The 20,142-nt window shown below is 69.5% G+C and overlaps 1 protein-coding gene across 1 annotated transcript; it reads right to left on the bottom strand.

The window, feature by feature from the left end:
* Nucleotides 1-1,223: 1,223 nt before the first annotated feature.
* Nucleotides 1,224-15,258, bottom strand: PHF8 (PHD finger protein 8). Its single transcript, XM_054014754.1, is given in 29 exon segments — nucleotides 1,224-1,413; nucleotides 2,586-2,640; nucleotides 2,642-2,942; nucleotides 3,541-3,650; nucleotides 4,786-4,821; nucleotides 4,823-4,896; nucleotides 5,211-5,250; nucleotides 5,253-5,308; nucleotides 5,680-5,842; nucleotides 5,845-5,947; nucleotides 6,285-6,310; nucleotides 6,312-6,402; nucleotides 6,404-6,417; nucleotides 7,283-7,346; nucleotides 7,382-7,396; nucleotides 7,602-7,778; nucleotides 8,299-8,396; nucleotides 8,573-8,806; nucleotides 9,257-9,346; nucleotides 9,733-9,824; nucleotides 10,355-10,461; nucleotides 10,698-10,785; nucleotides 11,146-11,308; nucleotides 11,413-11,599; nucleotides 12,120-12,261; nucleotides 13,095-13,255; nucleotides 13,921-14,041; nucleotides 14,174-14,259; nucleotides 14,859-15,258. Coding segments are annotated over 29 exon segments (3,081 nt in total). The 5' UTR covers nucleotides 14,957-15,258; the 3' UTR covers nucleotides 1,224-1,324.
* Nucleotides 15,259-20,142: the final 4,884 nt, after the last annotated feature.

The following is a 20,142-nucleotide window of genomic DNA, read 5'->3' as shown; positions in this document are numbered from 1 at the left end:
CTGGGGGAAGGTGGTGGGGGTGGTATGGGGGGGGGGCAGAGCCCCTGGAGGGGAGGGGGCACAGGGCCCCTGGGGGAAGTGGTGGGGGTGGTATGGGGGGGGCAGAGCCCCTGGAGGGGAGGGGGCACAGGTCCCCTGGGGGAAGTGGAGGGCTGGTATGGGGGGGGCAGAGCACCTGGAGAGTTGGTAGGGGGGCACAGGGGGGCTGGTGGGGGGCAGAGGCCCTGAAAGGCAGGGGCTGGTGTTGGGGGCACAGAGTCCCTGGGGGAAGTGGGGGGGCTGGTGTGGGGGGCACAGAGCCCCTTGGGGAAGTGGAGGGGTGGTATGGGGGAAGCAGAGCCCCTGGAGGGGAGGGGGCACAGGGCCCCTGGGGAAGTGGTGGGGGTGGTATGGGGGGGCAGAGCCCCTGGAGGGGAGGGGGCACAGGGCCCCTGGGGGAAGTGGAAGGTTGGTATGGAGGGGAGGCAGAGCCCCTGGAGGGGAGGGGGGTACAGGGCCCCTGGGGGAAGTGGGGGGCTGGTATGGGGGGGTAGAGCCCCTGGAGGGGAGTAGGGAGAGCTGGTAGGGGGGCACAGGGCCCCTGGGTGAAGGGGGGGCTGGTATGGGGCACAGAGTCACTGCGGAGAGTGGGGGCACAAAGCCCCTGTCTATGGGGGGGCCGTGCAGCGCCTGGCACAACGGGCTGGGGGTCCGGATGACGAGGGGTGATGGATGGCCGGGGGGCTGCAGGAAGTGGGGGTCACAGGAAGGAGGCGGGGAGCTGCTCGGCGCAGGGGGGCACAATTAAGAGACGGGGGGGGGTCACCCCGAGACAGGTGGAACCGACAGATTTTTATTCTAACCCTGGATATAAAACGTCTGTGCGCGAGCCCCGCCCCGGCCTGAACCCCCACGGCCATGGGGTAGCCCCGGACCCCTAGACTGGGGGGCAGAACAGGGACCCTCTACCCCAGCCCCCATATGCCCCACCATCGGGGGGGGGTCACTGTCATGGGCTCAGGGTCCCCCAGCCACCTCCCTCCCTGGGCCGGTCCTACCATGGGAAAGGGGGGGCCGGGGTACCCCAAAAATCGGGGCCGAGGAACAGGCTGAAGTCTGGATCCCTGCTGGGGGGGGGCCACTCAATCCAGGCTCCGCAGAGCCCCCCCCACCGGGGCCGAAGAGACCAGTCAGACCCAAAGGGGGAGGAAGCAGTGGGGGGCTGGGGGTGGGGCTCCCAGGACACAGCAGCCAATCGGTGGAGGTGCCAGGCAAGCCCCCGCCCCTGTGCAGTCCCGGGGGGGGGGGCGCGGTCCGTGCTGCCCCCCCCCCGGCTCCATGGGGCTCAGAGAAGCAGCTTCCCGTTGCGATGGATCTTGAGGATGCGGCCGAGCCGCTGCTTAGCCGTGGCCAGGCCCTTCCTGGGGCGCTTCCCTGGGGGGGGGCAGAGCGTCAGGGGGGCGGGGCTCTCCCCCTCCCCACCCACAGCCCCACCCTGCAACCCAGGCGTCCGGGCTCCCACCCCCGCTCTCACCACTAGATCCCACTCCACTCCAGAGCCGCGAGAGAACCCAGGAGTCCTGGCTCCCAGCCCCCGCCCTGCTCTAACCCACCATGCCCCCACTCCCCTCCCAGAGCCGGGGAGAGAACCCAGGCGTCCTGGCTCCCAGCCCCCCACTTGCTCTCACCACCAGCCCCCACTCACCCTCCCAGAGCCGGGGAGAGAACCCAGGAGTCCAGGATCCCAGCCCCCCCTGCTCTCACCACCAGCCCCCACTCCCCTCCCAGAGCCGGGGAGAGAACCCAGGCGTCCTGGCTCCCAGCCCCGCCCCTGCTCTAACCCACCAGCCCCCACTCCCCTCCCAGAGCCGGGGAGAGAACCCAGGCGTCCTGGCTCCCAGCCCCCCCTGCTCTAACCACCAGCCCCCACTCTCCTCCCAGAGCCGGGGGAGAGAACCCAGGAGTCCTGGCTCCCCAGCCCCGCCCTGCTCTAACCCCACCAGCCCCCACTCCCCTCCCAGAGCCGGGGAGAGAACCCAGGCGTCCTGGCTCCCAGCCCCGCCCTGCTCTAACCCACCAGCCCCCACTCCCCTCCCAGAGCCGGGGAGAGAACCCAGGCGTCCTGGCTCCCAGCCCCCCCTGCTCTAACCACCAGCCCCCACTCTCCTCCCAGAGCCGGGGAGAGAACCCAGGAGTCCTGGCTCCCAGCCCCGCCCTGCTCTAACCCACCAGCCCCCACTCCCCTCCCAGAGCCGGGGAGAGAACCCAGGAGTCCTGGCTCCCAGCCCCGCCCTGCTCTAACCCACCAGCCCCCACTCCCCTCCCAGAGCCGGGGAGAGAACCCAGGCGTCCTGGCTCCCAGCCCCCCCCTGCTCTAAACCACCAGCCCCCACTCTCCTCCCAGAGCCGGGGAGAGAACCCAGGAGTCCTGGCTCCTAGACCCCCCCCCTGCTCTAACCCACCAGCCCCCACTCCCCTCCCAGAGCCGGGGAGAGAACCCAGGAGTCCAGGATCCAGCCCCCCCTGCTCTAACCACCAGCCCCCACTCCCCGCCCAGAGCCGGGGAGAGAACCCAGGCGTCCTGGCCCCCAGCTGCCCTGCCTTACCCTGAGCGGGCGGGGTGCCGGGGGTGCCGGCGGAGGGGCGGCGCTGGGACAGGAAGGACGCCGGGGGCCATGGGGGTGGTGCCGCGGCTGAGCTGAGCCATGCCGAAGACGCTGGGCCGGGCTGTGTACTCGTGGTCGGCCAGGCTGCCGGCATAGGGCTCCGCCTTCGGCTCGGGGGTGGGGGGCGCGGGGGGCCGCCCCGGGGGCGCTGTCTGGCACAGCGGGCACCTCCGGCTCCGGTTCTGGCTCCGGTTCCGGCTCCGGATCAGGCTCCGGATCAGGCTCCGGATCCGGCTCCTTCGGGGACGGGGCCCTTCGCTTGGCCTGGCTCTTCCGCCGCTGCAGCCGCTGGTGTTCCTGGGGGGGGAGGGAATGTGGGGGGGGGGATGGGGGAGTGCCCCCCACCTGCCCCCCACCATGTCCCTGGAACATAGTGCCCCCCGCCTGCCCCCCGCCTGTCCCTGGAACATGGTGCCCCCCGCCTGCCCCCCGCCTGTCCCTGGAACACAGTGCCCCCCACCTGTCCCTGGAACACGGTGCCCCCCGCCTGCCCCCCACCTGTCCCTGGAACACAGTGCCCCCCCGCCTCTCCCTGGAACACGGTGCCCACCCGCCTGCCCCCCACCTGTCCCTGGAACACAGTGCCCCCCGCCTGTCCCTGGAACATGGTGCCCCCCGCCTGCCCCCCGCCTGTCCCTGGAACATGGTGCCCCCCGCCTGCCCCACCACCTGTCCCTGGAACACAGTGCCTGCCCCCCACCTGTCCCTGGAACACGGTGCCCCCCGCCTGCCCCCCGCCTGTCCCTGGAACACGGTGCCCCCGCCTGCCCCCCGCCTGTCCCTGGAACACAGTGCCCCCCGCCTGTCCCTGGAACATGGTGCCCCCCGCCTGTCCCTGGAACATGGTGCCCCCCGCCTGCCCCCCACCTGTCCCTGGAACACAGTGCCCCCCCACCTGTCCCTGGAACACGGTGCCCCCCGCCTGCCCCCCACCTGTCCCTGGAACACAGTGCCCCCCGCCTGTCCCTGGAACACGGTGCCCCCCGCCTGCCCACCCGCCTGTCCCTGGAACACAGTGCCCCCCGCCTGTCCCTGGAACATGGGACCCCCCGCCTGCCCCCCCGCCTGTACCTGGAACATGGTGCCCCCCCGCCTGCCCCCCACCTGTCCCTGGAACACAGTGCCCCCCACCTGTCCCCTGGAACACGGTGCCCCCCGCCTGCCCCCCAACCTGTCCCTGGAACACAGTGCCCCCCGCCTGTCCCTGGAACATGGTGCCCCCCGCCTGCCCCTGGAACACAGTGCCCCCCGCCTGCCCCTGGAACATGGTGCCCACCCGCCTGCCCCCCACCTGTCCCTGGAACACAGTGCCCCCCACCTGTCCCTGGAACACGGTGCCCCCCGCCTGCCCCACCGCCTGTCCCTGGAACATGGTGCCCCCCACCTGTCCCTGGAACATGGTGCCCCCCCGCCTGCCCCCCGCCTGTCCCTGGAACACAGTGCCCCCCGCCTGTCCCTGGAACACGGTGCCCCCCCGCCTGTCCCTGGAACATGGTGCCCCCCGCCTGCCCCCCGCCTGTCCCTGGAACATGGTGCCCCCCGCCTGCCCCCCCGCCTGTCCCTGGAACACGGTGCCCCCCGCCTGTCCCTGGAACACAGTGCCCCCCGCCTGCCCCCCACCTGTCCCTGGAACACAGTGCCCCCCCACCTGTCCCTGGAACATGGTGCCCCCCCGCCTGCCCCCCACCTGTCCCTGGAACACAGTGCCTGCCCCCCACCTGCCCCTGCAACACGGCGCCCTGCCGCCTGCCCCCCCGCCTGCCCCTGCAACACGGCGCCTCCCGCCTGCCCCCTGCCTGCCCCCCTGCCTGCCCCTGCAACACGGCGCCTCCCGCCTGCCCCCTGCCTGCCTCCCACCTGTCCCTGCAACACGGCGCCTCCCGCCTGCCCCCCGCCTGTCCCTGCAACATGGCGCCCCGCGCCTGCCCCCCACGGCATGGTGCCCGCCCCCTGTCCTACAACACCATGCCCCCCGCCTGCCCCCCACGGCATGGTGCCCGCCACCTGTCTCTGCAACACAGTGCTCGCACCCCTGCCTGCCCCCCACCTGTCCCTGCAACACGGCGCCCCGCGCCTGTCCTCTCGGCCCAGTGCCCCTCAGCGCGCCCCCTGCCCAGCCCCTGCCCCATGGGGCCGTTACCTGCTGCGCCAGCTTGGCTGCGGCAGCCGCCAGCCCCCGTCTCGACTGACGCCACTCGGGTCCCCTCGCGCACGGGCCGGTCCTGGCGGGGCAGCGTCGGGGTCACCCGGGCTGGGGGGCAGCAGAGAGGGGAACCGCAGAGTTCTCGGCCTGGCCTCAACCGGGCCCCCCCCAAGCCCTCCCCCAGAGCTGGGAGAACCCAGGAGTCCTGACTCCCAGACCCCTGCTGTAACCACCAGCCCCCCCCCCCGAGCCAGGCTCCTGGCCCCCCCTGCTCTAACCCCACCAGCCCACTCTCCCCTCCCAGAGCCGGAGAGAGAACCCAGGAGTCCTGGCTCCCAGACCCCCCTGCTCTAACCCACCAGCCCCCACTCCCCTCCCTGAGCGGGGGAGAACCCATAGCCAGGACTCCTGGGTTCCATTACCTTTCGGGCTCCAGGGGGCGTCATCCAGTACATTACTTCTTCTTTTGGTAGCGACTTCAAGGCTGGGTCGTCCTCGTCAGACTCGAGAGAGGGGTAAACTGGGGGGCAGGGGCGCAGTGGGTAAGTTGGGGGGGCCCCCATGCCCCTGACCCAGCCAGCCCGCCCAGAGGGGACAGGCCCCTGCCCCATTCCCTGCCCCCCCTGAACCAGGCAGTCCCTGCCCTGGGGCCGATGGGAGCCGGCGCCCCCCCAGAGGGGACAGGCCCCTGCCCCATTCCCTGCCCCCCTGAGCCAGCCAGTCCCCGCCCTGGTGCCGATTGGGAGCCGGTGCCCCCTAGAGGGGACAGGCCCCTGCCCCATTCCCTGCCCCCCTGAGCCAGCCAGTCCCTGCCCTGGGGCCGATGGGAGCCGGCGTCCCCCAGAGGGGACAGGCCCCTGCCCCATTTCCCCCCCCCGGCCTAGCACTCACTGAACTCGGCGTCCTTGAAGCAGGCGCCCAGGCTCTCCTGCTCGTCCAGGCTGCCCGTCTCGCCCTCGCTGTCCGTGCTGTGGGCGGGCGCCCGCGTCGGGGGTCTCCTGCGGGGGCGCTTGGTGCCCGACCGCCCGCCCCAGCCGCGCTCGTGGCCCGGGGACCCCACCAGGCCGGGCGGCCGGGCGAGGAGCCGGCCGCCTGCAGGTTGGCCATGCAGAGCATGCCCTGGATCGCCTCCTGCGTGCTGGGCGAGGCCGGCGCCTCGCTGGGGGGGAGGAGGGAGGAGGGAGGCGGGTTAGGGGGGGCCCGGGATCCCCCGCCCCCTGGCACAGACCTCTGTGACCCCCCCGCCCCCCTGGCGCCCCCCAGCGCCCACCCACCCCGCACAGCACCCCCCATCCCCCAGCACAGCGCCCCCCCGGCGACCCCCAGCGCCCCTCCCCCCCGCCCCGGAACAATACCCCGTAATCCCTCACCCCCCAGCACAGCACCCCTTGGCCCATGCCCAGCACCCTCCCCTCCCCCACTGAGCTCCCCCCGGTGTGGTGCCCCATGACACCCCCCTCCCCCTCCCCCCCCACTCCGCCCCCAGCGCATCTCACCTGAGCTCCTCGTAGTGGGGCCCCCCCCACCTGGCGACTGGCCTTGAGCAGGTCGAGGATCCCGGCCGCGCTGCCCCCCGGCCCCAGCCCCTCGTCTCCCGAGCCGCCCTCGTCCTCACGTGGTGTAGTCCTCCTGGGGGGGGGAGAGACGTGGGGTGCCTGCCGCCAGCCGCCTGCTCCCTGCCCCACCCCCACAGGGCCTAGCCCCCCCACAGCCCGCTGCTCCCAGCCCCACAGGGCCCCAGCCCCCCATGGCCCCCCACAGCTCCCTGCTCCCACCCCCACAGGGCCCAGCCCCCCACAGCCCGCTGCTCCAGCCCCACAGGGCCCAGCCCCCCCATGGCTCCCTGCTTCCAGCCCCACAGGGCCTAGCCCCCCACAGCCCGCTGCTCCCAGCCCCACAGGGCCCAGCCCCCCATGGCCCCCTGCTTCCAGCCCCACAGGGCCCAGCCCCCGACAGCCGCCTGCTCCCAGCCCACAGGGCCCAGCCCCCCACAACCCCCTGCTTCCAGCCCCACAGGGTCTGGCCCCCCACAGCTCTCTGCTTCCAGCCCCACAGGGCCTGGCCCCCCACAGCTCTCTGCTCCCAGCCCCACAGGGCCTGGCCCCCCACAGCTCTCTGCTCCCAGCCCCACAAGGCCCCAGCCCCACATGGCCCCCAGCTCCCAGCCCCACTGGGCCCAGCCCCCCATGGCCCCCTCCTCCCAGCCCCACTGGGCCCAGCCCCCCCCATGGCCCCCTCCTCCCAGCCCCACTGGGCCCAGCCCCCCCATGGCCCCCTCCTCCCAGCCCCACAAGGCCTAGCCCCCCACAGCCGTCTGCTCCCAGCCCCACAGGGCCCAGCTCCCCACGGCGGCCTGCTCCCAGCCCCCCACAGCCGCCTGCTCCCAGCCCCCCATGGCTATCTGCTTCCAGCCCCCACACCCCCTGCTCCCAGTCCCACAGGTAACAGCCCCCCAAGTCCCCCTGCTCCCCATACCCCCCAATAGCCCGTGTACCTCGATGTCGAACTCGACCTCCCCAGGCTCCCGCACGCGGTTGGGGTCAGAGCAGGGTTTGGCCCTGGTTGGGGTCAGAGCAGGGTTTGGCCCTTGGCAGCTTCCTGGGGAATTCTGGGAAAGAGAACGGCAGAGCCCCTCACCGAGCGGCCCTGGGGGGCAGAACTGCGGGGCGGGAGTGGGGGGCAGCGCCGAGCCGGAGAGGGAGGGGGGCTGCGGGGCGGGGAGTGGGGGGCACCGCCGAGCTGGGGGGGGGCTGCGGGGTGGGAGAGGGGGGCACCGCCGAGCCGGGGGGGAGGCTATGGGGGGGGTGACCTACTGGCCAGTCTCCTGGGGGGCGCTGGGCCCCGCCGGTCCTTGCGGGGAGGCGCCTCGTCGATCTGCAAGTCCTCCTCCGAGTCGAGGTCCAGCCCCTGGGCACCCGGGGAGCTGGGGGGGCGACGGGGAGTGGGAGGGGCGGGGCCGCCGGCGCCCTGAGCCCCTGGCCCGCTTCGGCCTGCCAGGGGGAGAGCAGGTCAGAGACCCCAGCCGGCCCCCCAGCACCCCCGCCCCACTCCCCCAGGCCACAGCCCCCCAGCTCCCCGTCCCGCAGTGTCCCCTGCCAGACCCCGCCCTGCAGCGCCCCCCGACAGTACCCCCTGCAGGCATCCTGCCCCACAGCACCCACTGCGGCCCCCGCCCCACAGCACCCCCCCCACAGCACCCCCTGCCGGCTCCCTGTCCCACAGCACCCCGTTAGCCTCCCCCTCGCTCTTCACAGAGCCCCCTGCCGTCCCCCAGGCCACAGCCCCCCAGCTCCCTGCCCCACAGCACCCCCTGCCAGCCCCCCACCCGGCAGCATGCCCCCACAGCACTCCCTGCCCCACAGCACCCCGTTAGGCCCCCACCGCACAGCAGCCCCCTGCCAGCCCTCCGCCTCGCAGCACCCCCACACTCTCCACAGAGCCCCCTGCCGGCCCCCACCCCCGCTCCCCACCCTGTAGCGCCCCCTGCCCGCCCCGACACACCCCACTCACCGCACAGGCCGGCCGTCGGCCAGCACCAAGGTGAGCTCCCCTTCGGCCAGCTCCGAATCCCCGTCCGTCTCCTCCAGGCTGGAGCTGGGAACGTCAAACTGTGAAGAAGGGGGGGCGGGGCTGATGAGATGCGGCCACCTCTAGGGTGGAGCCGCTAGGAACAGCTGCTCCTAACACTGGCGAGGAGATACAAGTATTCTGATTTCAGGGGAGAGCGGCCCCTGCCCAGCCCCTCTGCCCCACGGCACCCCACAGCCCCCCGCCCAGCCGTCACCTCCTCCGCCTGGGGGCTCTCGCTACTCTCCAGCGTTGGCGGCTCCGTGCACGTGTCCAGCAGCTCCAAGTCCAGCCTCGTGGGGGCGCCGGCAGCTGGGCCCTCGCGCCCCTTCCGGCCTCCCCTCCGGCCCGGCTCCTGGGGGCTCTGGTCCCCCCTCCTGGCGCCGGGCGGGGGGGCCCGCTGCACCCCGAAGGGGCTGCCCGTCTTCCCGATGTTCTGCTGAAAGATATCCTGGGAGGGCTTCAATCCCCCCGCCGGGAGAGGCCCGTCGCCCAAAAACTGCCCCCCACCTCGCCCCTGCCCCGCAGTGCCCCACCACCACCACTCCTAGTGCCCAGCCCTGCCCCACAGTCCCCAGTCCTGCCTGCCCCACCTGGCCCCCCACCCCACACTCCCCAGTCCCTGCCTGCCCCCCGCCGCGCAGTGCCCCCCCCACCCACAGTGCCTGCCCTCAGCCCCACAGTGCCCTCCCACAGTGCCCGGCCCCAGCCCCACAGTCCCCAGTCCTGCCTGCCCCCCCGCCCCGCAGTGCCCTCTCCCTCACAGTGCCCGGCCCTCGCCCCACAGTCCCCAGTCCCACCAGCCAGGGGAGAGCCCCTACCCGCACCAGCGCCCAGGCCCGAATGCCAGGGGAGAGCCCCCTGCCCCATGGTGCCCCCCAGTGCCAGGGCTGCCCCGCACCTCGACCAGGCGGATTTCCTTGGCCAGGTCTTTGATGAGCTGTGCAGGACGCACGGTGCCGGGGATTTCGTCCTCGTGTTCCTCCAGCACCTGGGGGAAGGGGGGGGGTTACTGGGGGCTCCGGCACTTGGGTCTGGTCAGGCTTGGGAGGCTCCTGTGCGGATCTGAGAGCCCGGCTCTAGCCCCCGGCTCTGCCCCTCCCCAGCCGGGGGAAGGCCTCCTGGCGAGGGCGTGGGGGGGGGGGGGGGTGTCCCACGGGAACTCCGGGGTGGGCTGTGAGTCGAGCTAACACAGGTCGTGGAACAGACACAGCCCAGAGCCGGCGCCTCTGTAAGCCCAACGTCCCCCCCACGCTAGCCCTGAGCTGCGGCTGACGCTGGGGTGGGGCGCGACGGCTCCTTGGAACTGAGCGTTCTCCTCCCTCCGGCTCCGCCCAGCTGGGGATCGTGCCCGGCCCCCGGATCAGAGCCACTTGCCTCTCTGCGGGTCCAGGCGCGGAACGCCGTGTTCAGAGCTTTCGCTCCGTGCACCAGGTAGGCGGCCGGGTGTCGGCGGTTCTCCCGCAGGCCTGGAGGGGCGAGAGGCACAGGTAGGGCTCAGGGGATAGGACACGGGCCCCCCCCGGCCCCGTTCACCTCCGCCGCCCCCCCCTCCCGGCCCCGCTCACCTCCGCCGCCCCCCCACCGGCCTCGCTCACCTCCGCCGCCCCCCCCTCCCGGCCCCGCTCACCTCCGCCGCCCCCCCACCGGCCCCGCTCACCTCCGCCGCCCCCCCCACCGGCCCCGCTCACCTCCGCCGCCCCCCCACCGGCCCCGTTCACCTCCGCCGCCCCCCCTCCCGGCCCCGCTCACCTCCGCCGCCCCCCCACCGGCCCCGCTCACCTCCGCCGCCCCCCCCACCGGCCCCGTTCACCTCCGCCGCCCCCCCCTCCCGGCCCCGCTCACCTCCGCCGCCCCCCCTCCCGGCCCCGCTCACCTCCGCCACCCCCCCACCGGCCCCGTTCACCTCCGCCGCCCCCCCCTCCCGGCCCCGCTCACCTCCGCCGCCCCCCCTCCTGGCCCCGCTCACCTCTGCCGCCCCGCCACTGGCCCCGCTCACCTCGGAAGATGTCCAGGAGATGTTTGCCGACGTACCAGCAGATAGTTTCAAAGTTGGGAAATCTGAAGAGATCGGCCGTGCTCAGACGCTTCTCTATCTCGTAGGCCCTGCCGGGGGAGACAACCGAGCCAGGTTGGGCCGGGGCAGCTCGGGGCCAGCTCACCCGGCGCTGAGATGCAGCCACCTCTGGGGCGGGGCAGCTGGGGAACAGCTACATATAACGCAGCCTGGGGACGGCCGCGACGAGGGCTCTTTCCCAGAGCGCTTTGCACCAAGCCCACCTCCCGGCAGGGTCGGTGTCCCTGGGGCGGGGCTGGGGGGCTCCGGGGCCCCCGACACTCACTTGAGCTGCATCTCGATGTTGAGGCTGTGCAGGAAGTTGCCCCCGAACGCCAGGCAGTCGATGGGGGTCAGCACGGCGTGGATCCAGCCTGGGGGCAGAGCGGGGTCAGACTCTGGGGGAACCCGGCCCTGCCGTGGGGTGATGGGGGGGTCGGGGACCCACAGGTACGGGAGCAGGAGGGGGGCAGGTACCAGAGGGGATGAAAGGGGTTGGGGGGGTGCCTGCAGGAGGCAGAGGGAGGGTACTCGTGGGGATTAAGGGGGCTGGGGGGTGCCCGCGGGGGAAGAAGGGGGTACCCGTGGGGATGAAGAGCATCTGGCCCTGGCGCAGGAGGCACCGGTAGCGGTGGGGATGGAGGGGGCTGGGGGAGAACCCGTGGGGGGCAGGGGGAGGGTACCCATGGGGATTAAGGGGGCTGGGGGGTGCCCGCGGGGGAAGAAGGGGGTACCCGTGGGGATGAAGAGCGTCTGGCCCTGGCGCAGGGGGCACCGGTAGCAGTGCTCGGCCTGGTCCCCGAAGAACGTCTCGCTCTGGTTGGATGAGCTGCTCCAGGCCTCGAACCGGGCCAGGTTGGTCGGGCTGGGCCGCACCAGGTAGAAAATCTTCTCGCCCTTGGGGGGTGAAGGGGGGGGAAGGACAGTGAGTAGAGTAGGGGGTCCCCATACCCCGCCCCCCCCCCCCCCCCCCCCGCGCTCGGCGCCCTGCCCAGCCGTACCCACAGCACGTGGTACCAGACGGACGTGCCCCCGAAGTCGATGTGGAAGTCGGTGTAGCTGCCCTGCGTGCCCATCAGGCAGTACTTCTGCACGCTCGGCCGCTCGAACACCGACTCGCCCGGCCACAGGTTCTCCACCCACGACAACTTCCGCACGATCTTCGGGGTCTCCACCAGGTTCGACAGCCTGCGGGGCAGAGCTGTCAGCCCGCGGGACCCTGGTGTCCGGGAGGGGGGCCCGGCCGCCAGCCCGCGGGACCCCGGCGTCCGGGAGGGGAGCCCGGCCGCCAGCCCATGGGACCCCGGCGTCCGGGAGAGGAGCCCAGCCGCCAGCCCACGGGACCCCGGCGTCCGGGAGGGGGCCTGGCTACCCGCCTGCGGGATCCCGGTGTACGACTGTCACCCCGCAGGACCCCGGCGTCCAGGAGGGGGTCCCGGCATCTGAGGGGGGGGGAGACCCGGATGTCACCCTGTGGGACCCTGGCGTCCGGGAGGGGGACCCAGCCGTCACCCCGCAGCCATAGGAACCGCAGGATGGAGTTGGGGGGACAGAACGGGGCGGGTGGAGGATGCATCTCAGGGACCCAGGTGTCCGGGAGATAACACAGATAATATGCTCTCCCCTGGCTTTCCCCCTCCCCCCCTAGACCTGCCCAGCCCCCCACTGCCCCAGCCCCCTCCCCCGGTCCTGCCCAGCCCGTACTGACCGGCTCTCGGAGAACTCCAGGCTGATGACGTTCAGCACCTTGTCCCGCCGGGCGGCACCGAAGTAGCTGACGAAGTCACCCAGGCGCATGCGGAGGTCAGCCTGGCGGCTCACGTCGATCACGTCGATCTCTTTGTCGGGGCCTGGGGGGCGCAGGGTGAGAGCGACCGGCCCCCAAGCCAGCTATGGGCCCCCTGCGGCCCCCTGACTGCCCCACTGGCCCCCCGCCACGGCCCCGTGATCTCCCACAGCCAGCCACGGCCCCCCTGGACCCCCATGCCAGCTATGGGCCCCCTGCGGCCCCCTGACTGCCCCACTGGCCCCCCGCCACGGCCCTGTGATCTCCCACAGCCAGCCACGGCCCCCCTGGACCCCCATGCCAGCTATGGGCCCCCCGCGGCCCCGACTCCCCCACTGCCCCCCCGCCACGGCCCCCCTGGACCCCAACTGCCCCCATGCCAGCTATGGGCCCCCCGCCACGGCTCCCTGACCCCCAACACCCTCACTGCCCCCCCGCCACGGCCCCCTGGACCCCCACTGCCCCCCCACCACGGCCCCCCTAGACTCCCACTGCCCCCATGCCAGCTATGGGCCCCCCGCCACGGCTCCCTGACCCCCAACACCCCCACTGCCCCCCTGCCACGGCCCCCTGGACCCCCACTGCCCCCCCGCCACGGCCCCCCCTAGACCCCCACTGCCCCCATGCCAGCTATGGGCCCCCCGCCACAGCTCCCTGACCCCCACGGCCCCAACACCCTCACTGCCCCCCCGCCACGGCCCCCTGGACCCCCACTGCCCCCACGCCAGCTATGGGCCCCCCGCGGCCCCCTGACTCCCCCACTGTCCCCCCACCACAGCCCCGTGATCTCCCACAGCCAGCCACAGCCCCCCTGGACCCCCACGCCAGCTATGGACCCCTGCTGCAGTCCCCCGGCGGCCGTTCCCAGCACTGGCAGCCCCCTGGGCCCGGCCTTACCCACGTAGTGCTCGATGTCCCGCACGGTGAAGGATGGGGGGGGCAGCGTCATGCCCAGCCCGTCCTTCTTCAGCACCAGGATGGGGACGCTGAAGCTGTTCTCCTCCAGGAACTCGACTGTCAGCTGCGCCCCGCTGGGCTTCAGGATCACCTCGTCCGCGCTGCCAGGGCGGGAGGGAGAGTCAGCGAGGTGCGGCCACCTCTGGGGCGGGGCGGCTGGGAACAGCCACACATAACACTGCAAGGGGATTACTCGCCCGACACTGAGATGCAGCCACCTCTGGGGCGGAGCAGCCGGGAATAGCCGCACATAACACAGCATAAGGACAGCTCGCCCGGCGTGGACATGAGATTTAGGGACAGAGAACTAGAAACAAAGATCCTGGGGACAGGCGCTGACAACTTGAGAAACCTCCAAGTGCCCAGCTCTGACTGCCAAGGGTGAGAAGCCCCCTGCCCAGACCCCCATCCCACTCTGGTTCCCCCCAGCGCCCGGCCCTGCCAGGGGAGAGCACCCCTCACCCAGACCCCCACCCCAGCGGCCAGCCCAGCCAGAGGAAAGCGCCCCTCACCCAACCCCCCTCCCACTCCCTGGTGCCCCCCCAGTGCCCGGCCCCACCAGGGGAGAGCGCCCCTCACCCAGCACCCCCTCCCAGTCCCTGGTGCCCCCCAGCGCCTGGCCCTCCCAGGGGAGAGCGCCCCTCACCCAGCCCCCCGTCCCACTCCCTGGTGCCCCCCAGCGACCGGTCAGGAGAGAGTGCCCCTTGCCCAGCCCCCCATCACCTCCCAGCACCAGCCCCCCAGCTCCCTCCACTGTGACTCTCACCTGGGGAACGTCCGGGCCCGAAGCTCCTTTATGAACTGGGCGCTGCCCGTCCGCACTGTGGCACCCGCCTCTCGGCTCAGCCCCGCGTCCTGCTGCTTCTGGGGCCCCCGGCGCCGCTTCACTGCGGGGGGCAGGAGATCCCATCATGGGAGACTGAGCCGGGGCAGGGGGAGCAGATCCCCTCCCCGAGGCAGCCACCCCCAGCCCTCCTGGCCCCCAGCCCGGCCCGAGGCGGGCAGGTTCGGGTACTCACTGACGGAGGGGCCGTGCGCCAGCTGGCAGTTGGGGCAGTGATACAGGTCGATGTCAGCGGCCGCGTCCTCTTCCACCCCGACGCAGCTGGGGGAGAAAGAGTCGCTTACCCGCTGGCCCAGAGCTTGGTCCCCCACCCAGGCCCCTGCCCCATTCCCCTCCCCCAAGGCAGCCCCCCTGCCCGGGTCGGAGCCGGTGCCCCCCAAAGGAGACAGACCTGCCCCATTCCCCAGCCCCCCGATCCAGTCCCCCTGCCCAGGTCGGAGCTAGCGCCCCCCCAGAGGGACAGGCCCCTGCCCCATTCCCCTCCCCCCGATCCAGCCAGCCCCCCGGCCTGGGTCAGAGCCAGCACCCCCAGGGGGGACAGGCCCCTGCCCCATTCCCCACCCCCCCGATCCAGCCCCCCGGCCCGGGTCAGAGCTGGCACCCCCCAGGGGGGACAGACCCCTGCCCCATTCCCCACCCACGATCCAGCCAGCCCCCCGGCCTGGGTCAGAGCCAGTGCCCCCAGGGGGGACAGGCCCCTGCCCCATTCCCCACCCCCCCGATCCAGTCCCCCGGCCCGGGTCAGAGCTGGCACCCCCCAGGGGGGACAGGCCCCTGCCTCATTCTCCACCCACGATCCAGCCAGCCCCCCGGCCCGGGTCAGAGCCGGCGCCCCCAGGGGGGACAGGCCCTGGCCCCACCTGCCGTGGAACCAGTCCTGGCAGATGTCGCACTCGATCATGAAGCGGGTCACGTCGTAGGGCAGCCGGCACAGGCAGTAGACGGGCACCGAGGCCATGGTGGCCCCCCCTCAATAAACCACTGACCCCCCCCTCAGGGCCAGCAGGGGGGCATGGGACACGGGGGGCCCCTCACCCCTCCCACAGCCCGGCCCAGGGGGACGGACACCTCTGGGCCCCCGGGGTGCCCCCAAATCAGTCCCAAACCCCACAAAAGAAACCCTAAGGGTCAACTGGGCTCCCCTCGACACCCCAGAAGAGCAAATGCCCCCTCGGGGTGCCCCACGCTGGGGCCACTGACCCCCAAGCGAGCCTGAGCCCTGGGGGGGGTCTCCCCTCCCCCTGCACCCCGCGGGGGTCACCCCGCCCCCCCCTGTGCCCTAGAGACAGGGATCTCCCTCCCTCCCTCCCACCTGCACCCCAAGGGGGGTCTCCCGCTCCCCTCCCCCCACCGAGGGGGGGTCTCCCCGCCTCCCGCTCCCCTCCCCCCACCGAGGGGGGTCTCCCCGCCTCCCGCCGCCCACGGGGGGGTCTCCCCGCCTCCCGCTCCCCTCCCCCCACCGAGGGGGGGTCTCCCCGCCTCCCGCTCCCCTCCCCCACCGAGGGGGGGTCTCCCCGCCTCCCGCCGCCCAGGCCCCGCGGGGGGGTCTCTCCAGGCCCGGTCCGGTCCCGCTCGGCCTGGCCAGGCCCCAAGATCCTGCTCCGGCTCCGGCCTCCCAATAAAGTTTATTCAAAACACGGGGAGGGGCCCCGGCGCCATCTTGGGAGCGGCCCAGGCCACGGCCGGGCGACGCGGCCATCTTGGGAGTGGCCTGGCTGGGTGCGGAAGCCATCTTGGCCCGGCCGGGCTCATCCGCCATCTTGAGTGTGGCATGGATCCCGGGCCGGGGAGCGGGACACGCGGGCCGGCCGGAGAGCGGCCTTCGCAGCGAGCCCTGTGGGGAGGGGCCGCCAGGAGAGCCGGGCCGCCATCTTGGAAGTGGCAAAGGGCAACGTCCCCGGCTGAGCGGCCATGTTGGGAAGGGACCAGGATTAAGACGCCATCTTGGGAGTGGCACCAGCCCCCCCATAGGGTGTGGGCCCTGGTCGCCATCTTGGGTGTGGCGTGTGGCCACCGTTGTGTCACTGCCCGTGGTCACCCCCGCCCTCCCTCCTGGTGCCCAGCCCCCACTCCCCTCCCAGAGCCGGGAGAACCCAGGAGTCCTGGCTCCCAGCCCCCCCTGCTCTAACCACCAGCCCCCACTCCCCTCCCAGAGCTGGGAAGAGAACCCAGGAGTCCTGGCTCCCAGCCCCCCCCTCTAACCCACCAGCCCCCACTCCCCTCCCAGAGCCGGGGAGAGAACCCAGGAGTCCTGGCTCCCAGCCCCCCCCTGCTCTAACCACCAGCCCCCACTTCCCTCCCAGAGCCGGGAAGAGAACCCAGGAGTCCTGGCTCCCAGCCCCCCCTGCTCTAACCACCAGCCCCCACTTCCCTCCCAGAGCCGGGGAGAGAACCCAGGAGTCCTGGCTCCCAGCCCCCCCTGCTCTAACCACCAACCCCCACTCCCCTCCCAGAGCTGGGAAGAGAACCCAGGAGTCCTGGCTCCCAGCCCCCCCTGCTCTAACCACCAGCCCCCACTTCCCTCCCAGAGCCGGGGAGAGAACCCAGGAGTCCTGGCTCCCAGCCCCCCCTGCTCTAACCACCAACCCCACTTCCCTCCCAGAGCCGGGGAGAGAACCCAGGAGTCCTGGCTCCCAGCCCCTCCCTGCTCTAACCCACCAGCCCCCACTCCCCTCCCAGAGCTGGGGAGAGAACCCAGGAGTCCTGGCTCCCAGCCCCCCCTACTCTAACCACCAGCCCCCACTCCCCTTCCAGAGCCAGGAGAGAACCCAGGAGTCCTGGCTCCCAGCCCCCTACCTTCAGCCGCCGCGCAGAAGAAGAATCCAGCGCAGCTGCGGTTTACTAAAAGAATAGACTTTTATTAAGTACTGTAAGTCTCTCTCCTCGATCACAGACGACCGTACCACGCATCCAGATCCACCAGATCCACCCAAGCGAAACACATCGCCCCTGCCGGCTTCGCCTCCGCCACGCAGCCTTCCCCCGCGTCCCCACGACTGCCAATTTCCCTCCCGAAGCGGGACCCGTCCCAACTTACATGGATAAACTAGGGAGCGAGTTGTGGGATCTGGGGCTAGCGGGACAACAGGGTTTTTATAGTCATAGGGCTGAGGTGCAAGGGAAGTAGAGGTAACATTTATCCGTCCACTAATAAACACGTGTCAGTAGCTTTAAAAAAAAGGGGGGGGGTGGGGGGATTTAAATGATAAGATTAATAACAACAAAACCTGTGACATTTCTTACTTGGATTTTTTTCCCCTCGTAAATACCATACACAACTGTAAATTGACAAGATCGCAAGGAAGAAAATAACCCGGCTGCTCATTTCAGTGAAAGATACTTTGAGGTTTAAACAAAACAAAAAAACCCCCAAACCTAGGTTCTTATGCTAAAAGCATTTTAAAAGTTGGGGAGAGAAAATATACGTATACATAGCTACGGTTACAAAAACCGGAAGCTTCAGAATGATTTGAAGGATTGGGGAGGGGGGGGCGCCAAGTGGGGAAAGGAAAGTCAGCTGGTTTACAATTTAAGAACCAAAAAAAAAAATATGATTGAGACTTTTGAGGTTTGCTTCAAAATAATCTCACTAGTCATTAGTTTCTATCCAGAAAAGCATCTAACATAGAAGTGCAATAACTATCATCAAAAAGGTGTATGCCCCAGGTGAGGCGATAGGTAGATAGATAGATAGATAGAGGAGGTGGATGGGGCTAGATAGATAGATAGACAGATGGGGTGCATGGGGCGGACTAGATAGATAGACAGAAATAATTTTAATTTCAAAATTGGAGGAGGGAAAGTTCTTAACATCAACAAAAATTATTTTAAAAAATCCTTAACCATAAATAGCAATATAAACCCAAAGGACTTTCAATGGGGTCTGATTTTAAAAAGTTAAATTAAATCAGCAGCAAAGGAAATTAACAGGAGAAAGACGCCATGAAGCAGAGAGGCCAGGGGAACAGAAAGGGGTCCAGGCCTACTTAGCAGAAATACAGGTCAGGAGACAGCTAGCGCCCAGACCTGGCTCTACTGAATTCGCTAACTAGATTAAACTGAAACACCAGGACTGCTCATTGCCCAGTTGCTTCTCACGTGCGGCTGGGGGAGCGGTGAGATTTTAAAGGCCAGCGAATCTGAGCGCAGATTCTCAGACGCTGGGGCCGGAGCTGTGCCGTCAGACTTTATATTCGCCTCCAGGCCGGCCGGCCACAGTTACAGCCCGTGGTCTGAGCAATTTCCCCAGGCCGGCCACAAACAATTCCCGAGGACAGGTTTTGTCTCATTAGCGAGAAAATTCTCTCTCCTTGGTGGAGGTCGAATGAAAATTCAAGAGAACGTGGTCGGGGGCCGGTTTCTGACACACAACAGGGGACACAAAGAGAAGACTGAGAAATCCACGTGTGAGTTAATACGATTCACACACACACCGTTTAAAAACTGAAAGACGAGGAGGAGGGGGAGAATAATGTCCGAGTGGCTAGCTTACAGCATCAGCCAGTTGATTTAGTGGACAAAGGTAGGAAGTCAGTAGCCACACCTGGCCCAGGGCAGGCTGGCTGGCTTAAAAGTCAAGAGAACTGCAGGTGGGCTGGTTCGATCTTCTTTGTGTTTTTTGTTCTCTTTTAAAGCTTTGAGTCAGCAAGAAAACGAAACTGAAAACCCCACTTCAGTGTGTGCGTCAGCCGCAGATCCAAGTGGAAAGCAGTAATCCGGGAGCGGAAGGGTGAATTCAGACGCTGCTGCCAAGGGGCCAACCCCAGCGAAAAGGCTCCTCGCTGGCAGCGCCATTTCAGCTGCCCAGATTCAATCCACAAAGAGCTGTAATGGGGCAGACCCCCACCTGGGGCACATGGTATAACTTCACTGCAGTCAGCGGGGCCAGACCCCCACTGGGTCCATCAGCCAGAGCTCCATGGAGTCAGCGGGGCCAGATCCCCACTGGGGTCCATCAGCCATAGCTCCATGGAGTCAGCGGGGCCAGACCCCCACTGGGGTCCATCAGCCATAGCTCCATGGAGTCAATGGGGCCAGACCCGCAGCAGGCATCAATCGGCTGGAGCTCCATTGGGTCAATGGGGCCAGACCCCCAGCTGGGGTCAATGGGCCGTAGCTCCATTGGGTCAATGGGGCCAGATCCCAGCTGGGGTCCATGGGCCGCAGCTCCGTTGGGTCAATGGGCCGCAGCTCCGTTGGGTCAATGGGGCCAGGCCCCCAGCTGGGGTCAATGGGCCGTAGCTCCATTGGGGTCAATGGGGCCAGACCCCCAGCTGGGGTCAATGGGCCGCAGCTCCGTTGGGTCAATGGGCCGCAGCTCCGTTGGGTCAATGGGCCGCAGCTCCGTTGGGTCAATGGGGCCAGGCCCCCAGCTGGGGTCAATGGGCCGTAGCTCCGTTGGGTCAATGGGGCCAGGCCCCCAGCTGGGGTCAATGGGCCGTAGCTCCGTTGGGTCAATGGGGCCAGGCCCCCAGCTGGGGTCAATGGGCCGTAGCTCCGTTGGGTCAATGGGGCCAGGCCCCCAGCTGGGGTCAATGGGCCATAGCTCCGTTGGGTCAATGGGCCGTAGCACCATTGGGTCAGTGGGGCCAGGCCCCCAGCTGGGGTCAATGGGCTGCAGCTCCATTGGGTCAATGGGGCCAGACCCCCAGCTGGGGTCAATGGGCTGCAGCTCCATTGGGTCAATGGGGCCAGACTCCCAGCTGGGGTCAATGGGCCATAGCTCCATTGGGTCAATGGGGCCAGGCCCCCAGCTGGGGTCAATGGGCCGCAGCTCCGTTGGGTCAATGGGGCCAGACCCCCAGCTGGGGTCAATGGGCCATAGCTGCATTGGGTCAATGGGCCGTAGCTCCGTTGGGTTAATTGGGCCAGGCCCCCAGCTGGGGTCAATGGGCCGTAGCTCCGTTGGGTCAATGGGGCCAGGCCCCCAGCTGGGGTCAATGAGCCATAGCAGCGTTGGGTCAATGGGCCGCAGCTCCGTTGGGTCAATGGGGCCAGACCCCCAGCTGTGGGAATCCCCAATTGACACCAGCAGGGGAAATGGGCTCCATGCTAGTCATAAAGTGTTCCACCCAGATAAGGAAAAAAACCATGGAGAAATTTAGCAGCACAATCCCAAAGCCTCCAATATGTTCCAGGTTCATA

Source organism: Malaclemys terrapin, assembly GCF_027887155.1.
Source record: "Malaclemys terrapin pileata isolate rMalTer1 chromosome 20 unlocalized genomic scaffold, rMalTer1.hap1 SUPER_20_unloc_1, whole genome shotgun sequence".
NCBI classification, from domain to species: Eukaryota; Metazoa; Chordata; order Testudines; family Emydidae; genus Malaclemys; species Malaclemys terrapin.
The sequence above is the reverse complement of the archived record's forward strand: the minus strand, read 5'-3'. Positions and strand labels throughout refer to the sequence as shown.